This window comes from Pinus tabuliformis, chromosome 3_1, assembly GCF_031772625.1.
Source record: "Pinus tabuliformis cultivar Carrire ecotype Pingquan chromosome 3_1, CPIR1, whole genome shotgun sequence".
NCBI lineage: Eukaryota > Viridiplantae > Streptophyta > Pinopsida > Pinales > Pinaceae > Pinus > Pinus tabuliformis.
The window spans coordinates 480,261,022-480,274,260 of record NC_142301.1 but is presented as its reverse complement, the minus strand read 5'-3'; the positions used below and the strand labels follow the sequence as shown (position 1 = coordinate 480,274,260).

General features: G+C 36.4%; 1 protein-coding gene across 1 annotated transcript; it reads right to left on the bottom strand.

Moving 5' to 3' along the window:
* Nucleotides 1–279: 279 nt before the first annotated feature.
* On the bottom strand, nucleotides 280–6,812 carry LOC149187875 (putative LRR receptor-like serine/threonine-protein kinase At5g48740). The gene is made up of 9 exons (XM_089412892.1): nucleotides 6,600–6,812; nucleotides 5,843–6,517; nucleotides 2,185–2,304; nucleotides 1,864–2,072; nucleotides 1,637–1,763; nucleotides 1,467–1,535; nucleotides 1,122–1,311; nucleotides 888–1,020; nucleotides 280–799 (listed from the first exon to the last, which is right to left on the bottom strand). The coding sequence occupies exons 1-9, from the start codon at nucleotides 6,661–6,663 to the stop codon at nucleotides 461–463; spliced, it is 1,926 nt and encodes a 641-aa protein (XP_089269018.1). The 5' UTR covers nucleotides 6,664–6,812; the 3' UTR covers nucleotides 280–460.
* Nucleotides 6,813–13,239: the final 6,427 nt, after the last annotated feature.

The window sequence follows — 13,239 nt, the reverse complement described above, 5'->3', positions numbered from 1 at the left end:
TTCAATTTGGAATAAAATGCAGCACTAATATAGTTTCACTATAGATTTCTTCATGTCTTGTTAGCTATTCATTGGTAAAGAAGTACACTCCTTGGTAGAGGAGTCGAGAAGACTTTAACCGATATCGTCTGTCCTAAATGCTAACACATTTACTTACATCGAAAAAACTAACTATTAACGCAACAAAACCACTTTTAGGAGATACTCTAGAAAGAACAAAAAATGCTTTCATCATCAAAAATATTAATTGAAATCTTGACCAAGTCCATTATGAAAATAGTGAATAATTGGATGAATCAACGGATATATAATTGAAACCTTTGACAAAGCATACCATAACAATGCGTGTGAATAATTAAACAAGTCAATAATTATGTGACTTCTTTTAACAGTAAAGATTAAGAAAACGGAAAACAAAACGTCGGCTTGACTTGGTTTACAGGTACACAGAAGTTTGAAGTCATCTTCCTACTTGAGGGAGGTTGGAGCTGTTATCAGCCCACTCCATCTTTCTGGGTCTGGATTCCATCCGTGGTAGGAAATCTCTATGTTCAATAACGATCCCCTCTGAAATGGGAAGAGGATTATTCTTCTCTTTCTCACGTAGGATATTCTCCTTTATCTGTGACACTACCTCAGACACGCTTGGCCTACAAGATGGTTTAGCCTCAACACATTTAAACGCTAGTCTGGCAACCTCCTCTACTGATATGATGTCGTAATTTCCATCCAACCTCTTGTCTACGATTACCTCGATATTATTACCAGCGCATTCATCCATCGTCACATACGGTGTCACCTACACATGCAGGCATATATATAATTACTGTTCCAAATCATAAATTATGATTTTAGCTTGAATGATTAATTATAATCAGATTCCTTACCCATTGGATAAGATTAACTTCCTCTTCAACTAGATTCGTATTTATAGGTGGTCTGCCGCATATAATTTCGAACAACACCACTCCAAAACTATATACATCACTCTTCTCAGTTAACATTTGTGTGCGGAAATACCTGCAAGAGCATCCCAAACAAAAGTAAAATTGCCTCCGCTTTCAACAATTAAATGGACTGCTGCAAAATCAAGAATATTACAGAGAAAGTGGAGGGCATACTCTGGATCGAGATATCCTATTGTTCCTTTTACGGTGGTGTTAGCATAAGAAGCCTCTCCATCCAGGGTGATCCTTGAGAGACCAAAATCGGCCAGTTTTCCATTCATATTGCCGTCTAAAAGAATGTTGGCAGTCTTGACATCTCTGTGAATTATCTTTGGAGTGCAACCCATGTGCAGGTATTCCAGCCCTTTTAACATCAAGCCCAGGTGGATCACATGATTATTATACTTAAGCGTGATTTGTTGAAAACCAAGATCTTCTTATTTAATGGTAATCAGATATATCAGATGAACCAATCTTTCGATCACATAAATTACTGCACTAACGTATTTAAAGACTTACCCTGCGCTGCATCTAAAGCTATTTTGAGCCTTGTTATCCAATTCAGTGGGGAAATCTCTGCCCTATGTCCTGGAAAACAATTTAGGATCAAATACAAAAATTTTCACTTGTTTTTGGAACTAAGATTAGTATGCATCAACTAGATCAAACAATATGCTTAACATAGTTACCGTGAAGGTGGTCCCTTAAGGACCCTTCAGACATATGCTCGTAGATAAGCATAACCTGTTTCGATTCATTACAGAATCCAAGTAATGACACCAAGTTCTTATGATGGATTTTGGAAAGAAGATTAACCTGTTTATCAATTGAAATTAACCACTTACATCATGTATATAGTATTGTCAATATAATTAGACACATATGATATGATGTGGTTTCAAAACCTAAGACTTACCTCATTCTGGAATTGGTGAACTCCTTCTATTGAGAACAACGAGAGCACCTTTACGGCGATATCTCTTCCTTCTACCAATTTACCAAAGAAAACTGATCCAAAACCGCCTTGCCCAATCTTCTCATTAAAGTTTTGTGTGGATTCCATTATCTCTTCCAACGTAAAGGCACGGAATTTTGTTGAATTTGGCAACATGATTGTCAAACATTCTGCAATACTCGTTAGATTACAAAGTATTAGGCATTAGGAATTTTCGGAGCGGAAACTCCCACAATGCCCCAATTTAGAGTATATCTGAACTTCAAGCTACAGGTTCCTCACCTTCATTGAGATGTTTATTAATCCTGTATTTCTTCCAATACACAGCAATAACCACCATCAACGCTAAAGCCATTATTACAGCTCCGCTTATTGTTATTCGTAGGACAAAGCTGCTCACTTCTGCCAACACAAAATTAAAAAGAAAAGAAAAATGAGGATGACGTAATGCTACCGTGTAAGACTGATTTTGTGTATACATTTATATAACCCACTTGTTAACCTGAAAATTTGAATAACTTAGATATCACGTCTCTAGTTTGGAAAGACAATAAATAAAAAATTTAATAACTTTCCATTTCTTAACATGACATTTTTAATAATTCAGATGTAATTTGTTAAATCTGAAAAGAAAATAAATTAAACAATTTTTTTTTAAGAAATCATAGGAAAGAATTTTTTGGTCCACGCTTTTCAAACTAATAAATGGGATTCATTTTCAAAATCACATAAAAATATAAACATTTAATAACCTCTTTCCACGAATATAATTTGTTAAATTTGCAAGGAAATTGAAAAAATACGACTTTAAAAAACACATTGCAAAGTAAAACATCATTAATAAATACATGGGAGCAAAATTGTTCATCTAAATTCTATTGTAATGATTTTTTTTCCATTATATTATAATACGAAACCTCGAGTGTCAAAATAAGTGTGCTGAGAAGAAAGCGCTTTAGGGCAATAAATCATCAGCCGGTCTATGGGCCATAAATACCCGGCGGCTGTATATGGGTGCTCTTGGATTTTAGCAGGCTAATGATCCAACCGCCAAATATTTGTGGCCCATAAAAGTCTGGTTATTTTCATTCAACCCTACTTAACCACGATATGAGAAGGTAGCCGTTACAGCGCTCCTCATTGTAGCGGAGTTTTGAGTTCATTTTAAATGCACAGGTTTCTATTACTATAAAATAAAAGAAATTTCTCAATGTGGTTTTCATGTCATCGGAGCAATAATAGCCCTGAGACTCTGAGCGGCGTGTGAACAGTTTTTTATCGGGAATGGGTGAGGCGAGTTGCCTTGATTATACTCTAGCGCCGGTTAAACATTATAAGTTTTGGAATTTTAGGTTAAAATTTGGCAGAAAAATATTTTTTTTAGATTTAGATTTTTGTTGTGTAAAATTGGTTTTAGTACATATATAAATTTAACATGTGGCTTTTTCAGCGGGGATCTTTCCCTTTGAAAAAAAATAAATTTAACACCAATTTTCAGACATCAAAATTTTGGAGAGTTCATTCCCCACCAAATTCTAGGCAGATTAAACCAGAAAATAAACCACAAAACACTATGATAAATAAAATACTGCTTATATCAATGTACCACTTTATCGACAAATATATAAATTGTTCACAGTAACTGTCATAGACATTGATGGTTAAAATAGTTAATGCTGCCAGTAAATGAATCAAGACAGCCAGTTTCCCAGACTGGAATTTCAAATTTATTTTGTAGGTAAGTGGAAATATGATGGGGTCATTTGCTTTTCATGCTTTTCACTTAAGTTTTATGTATATAATATTATTTTTTGTGTGTTGTCAATTGTAATTTTTCTTAGTAACAATTAAGAAATAGATTTGAAAGTAGTTATTCTTAAAAAAAAAAAAAAACGCTAACTTTATAACACCAATAATTATTTTTAAAATACCAATAATTATTTTTAAAATGTAAACACACCCTATTCCACTAGAGAACGTAACTAATCTAACATTTCTGCAACTAAAAACCAATCAACCAAAAAATTAGTGACAAGAAATAAACACTGCAACTAAACATATTTTTAACCTCTGTTTAATCAACTCATTAAAATTTATAACAGGCCATTTAAATACTTCAGGGTCACCCCATTTTAATTTGTTTAAAATGGCTAAAAAAGGGTCCTATAAAACGGCTAATTCCAGGCATGCTCGTTTCCGTGCTTCGCTGTATCTACAGTTGTATCGCTGCGCCCAATCACAAATTTAATAACAATTCCCTTTTTTCTGCTTTAATTGACTAAAGTCCCGTAATGTGCGGGTTCGATCCCGCCTCGGGCCAAATTCACCAGAGATTCTCCTCCTTAAGGTCGTTCAAATCTCTTACATCAGAAGCAACAAAATTAGAATTGGAATTCGGAGGGAAGAGATTCTCCATACAGCTCGCTCGCCCAGGCGGTTATCAGATGGCTGTCTTTAGAAACAGTATTGAGATTTCCAGCCATGACGAAAGCGTGGCTTCATGCTCGGCACTCTCAAGTCTCGTCCTCATATTTAAACGAAAAATGTATAAATCATATCCACGAGAACCCCTGATGGGGTTACGTTTGAAAGAAAAGAAAGGCCACAGAACTGGAACTCAGAAAGGAGCAATCTACCACACTCAGAGGTCAAAGTGCTCCTATTAAACTATAGAATGCTATTCATTTTACTTAGTTTCAAACCTTATTAGGAATATTTTTTATCCTTTGGGTAAGGCTCAAGAATAAAAGTCCTGATAAGCAGCTCAAAAGGTTGAAACCCCTGCCCAGTCTTTAGCACTTTGTCATGAGGTTATAGATAAGCAGCTCAAGTGGTTGAAGCCCCTGCCCGGTCTTTAGCTCTTTGTCATGAGGTTATAGGTTAAGTTAAATAGTTGAGGCAATTTAACACCAGACTTAGCCGTCTGTTATAAGATGGGTTCAAAAGTTAAACTGACTTGGCACACCTCTTTGGGCTGAATATGGCCGGGCTAATTTTGAGGCTCAAAAAAACTCTCCACCCAACACAAACTTTAAATTTCTCGCATAGAAGCGGAGAATCTCAACAATCAGGGGTCAATGATGGTAACACCCCAAATCTGCAATTGAAGACCACATATATTTGTCTTACAGCTACGAGGATAACGAACAAATAAGTGTTACGCTCATGACCTGATCAGACAACGAACAAATAAGTGTTACACTCATGACCTGATCAGATCAGGAACAAATAAATGTTACACTCACCTAATCCAACTTTTCTATGAATACAGCACTCAAAGCTTAGAGAGAGGTCAATTGTTTGACCGCTTTCTAACCATCAGATTCTCAAATATCCACGAATCTACAATCTACATAAGAATGTGTCAAATTCTGAGATATCCAGAAATTTACTATCCACATGATAATGCCATATGTGAATAAATATGAGCAGACAAAAGAAATTAAGTTAGCAGTTGTTTATAACGTGACTTTTTGAAAGCTTTTTTGGCGGGTTTTTTCGGTAGAAATCCAGCAGGAATTTATTGGAATCGCAAGTTTGATAGCTAGTTTCTGCACAATGAAAGCGTCCCAGGATTTTTTCAGGGTGCTGAATCCAAATATGCAGTTAAAAAACCATTTTAACTGCATTAATCTCAATTTCTTCAGCCGGATTCAATCACCTGAATCTCCAAAAAATCACATTATAGACAACTCCATCCCCTTAGGCAGAAATCCTTGAGTGCAAAAATATGTTTCGAATTATCCGGGATCGCTTTCTATGATAGAGACTGTTTTTTGTTGGTGGAGGAAATTGAATGCTTTGTGTTGCTGTGGTGCATAGTGCCTGTGTTTTGACGAAATTGCGCGTAGAAGGCTGCTGGAAATAAAATGCATATCTTAAAGATAGAAAAATAAAGAATAGCCATATCAAATCACTTGCTGGTAGTGAGATTTAATACCTGATCCATCTGATCCGCAGAAGATGACTGTATAGTTAGTGCCCGAGGGGCAAATAAGGGTTTTGGAGGGGTCGTCTTTTACATAGCTGGACGCCTGGGGGCATTGTTTCTCGAAGAAACGCGAATAATTAGAACGACTGCAATTATTCGAATAATAATCCGTGGCGCAGCAATATTGGGATGTATTGAAAATACTGCAGGGGCTCATGCATCCGCCGGTCACCGTTAATTCTGATGGACAATTGGCCGTTATGTTGCTGCTGCATTCGACTGGTTTGCACTGAGAGTCGGAAGGTATGATCGAAATTGGAAGGTTGAATCCATCGACGAGAGAGATTCCATAATTGTCCACAGGGCCATCATATCCCTCAGCACTCACTCTGTGACTGAACTTGGCTACAGTCGCATTGGGGCTAATTCCCACATCTACACAGTTTACTGAAGGCCCGCAGTCCCCAGTTCTGCATTTTCCAAAGGAACAGTCTGTGCGAGCCCAAACCTGGATCCCGTACGGATCATCAGGGATTTGAGCGGTCCACCACTGCCCACTGTCCAGCTGTGTCCCGTTGTAAAGGGCCATCATTGGCCAAACCGTGAACGGGCACTGGTTGTGGAACTTGTAGGTCGAACCTCGGAACTTGTAGGACGAACCTCGGAAGGCCGTAACTCGTGCACCTGCAAGGATCAGAAATATGGAAACAAAGTTGGAGGCTTGGACTAACAAAAATGATGTATTATTATTGCAGTTATTACATACCCTGTCTAACGCAAATGTATAACACTGCCATGATTGGGAGCGAAACTCCAATTGCTCTCGCCATTGCAATCGCTGTGATTCAACCCTTTCCTGCCTAAAGCCAACTCATGAAAACTCATACTTTCCCTGGTTAAGACCATATAATGGAAACGTGCAGAGCGGCAGACGCGCCTTTCGGAGTATTTTTAATTTGACTACTGGAGCCACTCACCATTAGAGGCGACTCAGGCGAGGGAATTCCAAATAGGTGTGCGATGGAAATAGTTATTTAGGTCTGGGTCCCACATCCAACAGCGACGGCTGACCTTCGATCTATGACAGATCAGTCCTCGTTCTTTTTTTCATTTCACGTGGCATTAATATTGCAAACTTGGGTATCTTCCAAGATAGTGGTAAAGACACTATTAAAAGTGGGCCAAATTTGTCACGCAAGAAGGGTGGAAAAATATGTGGAGAAGCTTTGATGTATAAAAGTTATTAAGTAGGTAAGACAAACACTATTTTTTAAGTGGAAAGAAATGAAATTCCCGAAAGGTTTATATTTTTTTTTATAAAGATTTAACTAGCAAATAACAAGAGGAGAGGAGAGATGAGAAGAAGTGGAGAAAATTAGAGTAGCAAAAAACCAAGGGAAAAGAATAATGTTGTATAATAATAAAGCGTTTATTGCAATGTTTGGGTCTTATGACAAAGCAGGGTAGTAATTTGGCAACAAAGTAAAAACATTTAATTCTATAATAGAGAAGAAAGCAACAAGATCAACATGGATGAAAAAGGGTGAAGACTCAAAGTTGAGTCTTGTGTGCCAAGTCGCGTAACAATCAAATCCTACCCAGGTCTACCTAAGTCTAGTTTGTTGGAACTATAGAGGTTACCCTTGGAGGAGGGGACCTGGGATAGCGCATATTGCAAAAGGTAGAGACATAATTTGTCTCACAGAAACTCATGAACATGATGGTTGTAAAACTACTATGTTTGATGGTTATTTGAAATTAGCAGTTTGGAACGAGGCAGTAGCAAATGGCAAAGGGTATGGAGAAATATTGGTTTTAGTGAAAGAAAAAGGTGGTCACATACAATTTGTCAAAGAGTATACAAATAAACATATTCATAGTTCAAAATAACAGAGAATAAGAACCACAAAAAAGTTGCAGCATGCTATTTTGCACCTCAAGTCTCAAAAACTTACAAAAATAAGGGGTTAGATAGCAAAGACCCATATGCTGCGTTAAAATAGGATATTGTTGTATATTCTCAGCGGGGAGAAGTTCTTTTAGTGGGAGATTTCAATGCTAGAACAACAAATCAAGAAGCTAGTATGTTTTGTTGCAAAGAGGACCACAATCCTATATGGCTCTTTGAAGAGGAGAATCCCCAATGGTTGAGATGTTCAGAAGATGACACAGTTAACAATCATTTTGGAGAGGAGTTGCTCGCATCGTGTGGTGCTTTCAACTTAATTATCTGCAATGGTCTAGATAAATGGAAAAGGTTTGGGAAGGTCACTTACAGCACATACAATGGGGCAAGTGTTGTTGACTACGTTATTTGTTCACAAAACTTGATAGAAATGATAGATGAAGTTAAGACTGGAGAGCATATGTCGGATTTAAAATCAAACCATAGCCTAATTTATATAAAGCTACCTTGGTTAGAAGAAGATAACATAGGAGGAAAACCCAATGTTCTCAACAATCGATATCAAGGGGAAAAAATCTTCTAACACAAGAAAATTTCACTATCTTCAAAACAATGTTGGAGAGATCAATTCAAAAAGGGAAAAGTGGTTCCCAAAGCCTTAATAGTCATGAGTTAACAAATATAATTCATAGTGCACTTGAGAAGTGTAAAAGAGAAAAAAGGAGGAAATATGAATCAAATTGTTTTTTGGTAAATACTTGGTTTGATGAGGAATGCAAAATGGCAAGGAAAACCTTGAAAAAGGAAGGCGAGGAGAAGATGGATGTAAAGATATATAAGAAATTTTTTAAAAAGTAAAAAAGATGAGTTCATGCAAACAATGCGAGAAGAGTTAATATATCTAGGCAAGAATAACCCTAAGCTTTTCTAGTAGGAACTGTTAGGATATTCCGACACATAGGAAATAGTTAAGTACAACTTGGTCTAGTATAGAGTTAGGTATAGAATTAGGTAAACTGTGTTTCTTTACCTTGTACATTTTGTAACTTACAATCCGACGGTCACGATATGTAGTGATCCAACGGTTCATTCTCTCCTCTGTATTACCGACACTTGATCCGTGGCTTAACACCCGATTGGTCCATGATTTCTATTTAAAGCGCATGGAGGGTCATTTGTAGGGTAATCCGTCTATGAGAGAAGCATATGTAAATTTTCATTCTTTTATTAATAAATTGCCTAAAGTGGTCGCGTTGGCTCGGGCCATGGACTGTTTCCCTCTTTGAGGGTTTTAACCACGTCAAAATACTGATGTATTGATCTGTGATCTGTTTGTGAGCGGTGTCCTTTGGTGTTCTGTCTGAGGAACTTACCCTGTAAATTCCTATAGGAACTTCAACAAAGGAAGAAGAAAATTAAAAATAATATTATGGCCAATGAATGGTTTGACTATGAAAGACAACTTTATGAGAAAGAATCAGAGGAGGAGCCTCCTCTCACGATCAACACAACTACAAAGATTTTCACATTACATGAGGTAGAGATGGGAAATAAGAAGTTGAAAATAGGAAAGGTAAAGGACTTGGTTGAACTTCAAGCAGAATATTTAAAGTGGGGAATGGACATTCTTGCACTGCACATCATGGAAATATTCAACAATGTCATTCGACAAGGATTCCCAAGAGATTGGACAACTAGTCTAGCAATACCCCTTTTTAAAAGTGGAGATATTAATAATCCTTCCAACTGTAGAACCATTATGATCAATCCATTGTTTGCAAAGCTCTTCAGTGGCATGGTAGAAAATAGAATCAGTAAGTGGGAAGAAGTCAAAGAAAAGAGGGCGAAAGGGAAAGCATGTTTTAGACCAAAGCATTCTAAAGTAGATCATGGTATCATGTTGAGACACATTATTGAAAAGGTTTGGGAGGGAAAAGAAGAAGTATTTTGTTGCTTTGTTCACTTCAAAAAGGAATTTGACACATCCCTAGAGATAAGTTGTGGAGTAGAATGGAAGAACTTGAAATTCCTTTTCATTATAGAGTTGTTGTCCATAGGCTTTATGAAGAGTTGAACGTCAAAATTAGAACTTCAACAGGAATTTCAGAATTTTTTAGAAGTAACATCGAAGTCAAGCAAGGTTGCCCTTTATCCCCTACTCTTTTTTGTTTATATATTGATAAATTGGAAGAGTGGAAAAATCTATAAGGTGGGGATGGTGTTCGGTTGGGGGAGTTTGTGATAAAGCTTCCTTTATATGTTGACGACCTTGTATTGATTGCTAATTCAGCCCAGGGATTACAGATGCACTTATATGCCCTTGAGATTTTTTATAAAACAGTGGGGATGCAAGCCAATACCAGGAAGACCAAAATAATGATTTTCTCAAATAAAAAGAAGAAGAGTCAACATACGTTCTTATTTGAAGGCAACATTCTGGAAAAAGTAAATGAATACAAGTACCTCGGGATTGATTTCAATAACAAGCTTAATTAGGATCACTGCAGAAAGAAGAGAAATTTAGTAGGGTGGAAAGCCTTATACGCTATTTAAAACAGATGTAGAGAAGCAAAGTTATGGGATTAGAAAACAATCAAAGTGCTTTTTGGGCTCCTAGTTTCTCTAGTGATATTATATGGCTGTGAATTGTGGGCTAGGAGCATCCCTGTCTCAAAATGGAAGTAAGTTGAGAAAATCCAAAAATGCTTGATCATGAGCAAGTTTAAAATAAAAAGTTTGGTTTCTTATGAGACAATGCTAAGTGAAATAGGAGCAACTTCCATCGAAGCAATTGTTGTGGTGTGTCTCATAAGGTATTTATAAAGAATTGATCAAATGAGAGAAGGTAGATGCCCTAAAGTTATCTTCAATGAAGGAATAGTGAAAGAAAGAAATCATGGATGAGACAAAACAAAAATTGGATGCAAAAATGAAATATTTACCTCAATGCATGTCCCACAATAGAAAGGATTTAAAGGGTTTTGTTATGGAGAAGTTTCTTAAGTGTATATGGCAAAAAGAGTTGGGTAGAAAGAAGTACTTCTTGTTCAAGAATTCAACCCCACTTGTGATCTTCAACAAAAAGAGTACATTGGATCTAGCATTCCATGGAGAGCAAAGATTCTTATTGCTAACTCACATAAGCTACGGTGTGAAATAGGTTGGTGGAAAAGACCTAAAGAAGCTTGGGAAGAACGAGTGTGTACTTTTTTCACTTCTAGGGCAGTGGAATCGGAAAAACATATCATTTTGGAATGTGATGCTTTCAAAGACATCAGAGATAGTTACAATAGTACGTTAACATCGGTTCCTTGGCATTGTCTTTTCAATGAGGGGACTGTTAGAAGGTTGGGTCAGCTCATCATTAATTTGGATAATGAGAAGATTGAATTACAAAAGGAAAAAAATAGGGAAGCTAGTGGTCCCATAGACTATATCTAGTCTTGTGGACGTTAAAATTTCATTTCATTTCATTATTACACATTTCAGAATTATTACTTAAGATTGAAACTAGACATGAAGGAAACATCAATTAAATGGTCCAAACGTGTTTTACTGCTTTCGACGGACATTGGACCAAGTGTCAATAAGTCATTAGTTACTATACATAATTAGGATAGGTTTACGCATTTCAAAATTATTAATTAAGGTTACTAAATTATTGCCAATTGAAACTAGACACGCAGGAAACATCAATAAATGGTCCAACAAGTTTTATTGGTTTCGACTTTGGACTGACTATAATCAGCTGATTATTTATTTTATATAATATGTATGTATGAAGGAAGGAAAGAAAGAAGTGGTCATTTTCATGGTTTCAACTTTGGACAGAGTGTAATTGGCTGATTATTTATTATATATAATATATATGTATGAAGGAAGGAATATGTATGTATTTTTTTTGGTTTCTCAAATTTGATAAAGATTTTTAAGAATTATAAATTTAAATGGTTTAATTTACAAAATTCTCAAGGGAATTTCAAGGTGTTTAATTTATTTATATATATTTAAAAGTTTATTTCAAATAAGATGAAACTACAATCTTTTTACAAATTATATTGTCATGGTCTAGTTAAAAAAACCATTTCATTTACAATCTTTTTAGAAATTATATTGTTATGGTCCAACTAAAAAACTCATTTCATCTATCTGTTAGACTACCTAAAGAGAGAAAAATAGCATATTAGTTAGAATACCCAAGGAAAGAAAAAGAAAATATTAGTTAGAATACCCAAAGAGAGAAAAAGAACATATTAGTTAGAATACCGAGAGAGAATACCCAAAGAGAGAAAAATAACATATTAGCTTGATGAAAATGACATCATGGTTAGCTTTGATGTCATTTCATTATTTACCAAAATCCTTGTCCCTGAAGCCATTATTTCTAAGCTTGTAGATCCTGAAACTGACGGGGTCTGTTACAAACAAATTGAGGGCACAACCATGGGCTCATCCCTATCCCCTATTGCTGCTAACATTTTTATGGAATACTTTGAAACCATGGCCCTTGAGACCTTCCACCTTAAACCTACATGTTGGAAGTGTTTTGTAGATGACACCTTTGTCATATGGTCCCATGGTATATCTACACTCCACGAATTTCTTTCTCCTCTCAATAACATCTCCCCCCACATCCAGTTTACTATTGAGCTTGAAGAGAGCCAATCCCTACCCTTTCTAAATGTCCATATCTTGCACATCTCAGATGGTTCCCTAACTCACCAAGTCTATTGAAAGAAAACTCATACCAATAAGTACCTTCATGCTAACTCCCACCACCATCTTGCTTAATAAATTGTCATTCTCAAAACCCTTGTCACCCTATCCATTCAAATCTCCTCCACCCAATCCTCTCCCAAGGAAAAATCCCATCTATACAAAGCTCTTAATTCTAATGGTTACTCCACTTCCCACATCAACAAATCCTTCCACTCTAGTTTCCATCCCCACCCTATTGGCATTATGATACAGGTGTTGGCCTTGATGGCAACTCACATAGATGACAGTTCACAGTGCAGCAGGTTAACAACAAAGGATTACAGATCAGATTCCAAAGATTGAAGAAAGAGAGTGGTTTAAGAAGTATACGTCAGTTCACTTTTTCCAAGTAGCATATACACATGGGTTAATAGAACAAAAGGAGTGTATACATATACACGCACTTTCACAGAAAGAAAAGCGCTTACAGGATAGAAAATCAAGGTTTTGGTCCAAGGTTTTGGTCCAAGGTATTGGGTCCGAGGTATTTGGTCCGAGGTATTGGTTTGAGGTATTTGGTCCAAGGAATTGGTCCTAAGTGGTTTTTGTCTAAGGTATTGAGAAAGGCCTAAAACTATATAAGGAGGAGAAGATCATTAGGTCAGTGTGTGCAAATGAATGAGTTTTTGTGGAATACTTCTATCTGAAGTATATGTTATGTCGCATGGGCTATGATTATGAGATTATCTGAAATATTTTGTGCTCCTTGGATACAATTTTAGATCATGATCATAAGAACTTA

Coding starts and splice junctions, on each gene's coding strand:
- LOC149187875 (XM_089412892.1), bottom strand. CDS start 6,663: ATGGCGAGAGCAATTGGAGTTTCGCTCCCAATCATGGCAGTGTTATAC. Junction 6,518..6,599: donor ATACATTTGCGTTAGACAGG/GTATGTAATAAC, acceptor TGATCCTTGCAG/GTGCACGAGTTACGGCCTTC. Junction 1,764..1,863: donor TTCACCAATTCCAGAATGAG/GTAAGTCTTAGG, acceptor ATTGATAAACAG/GTTAATCTTCTTTCCAAAAT.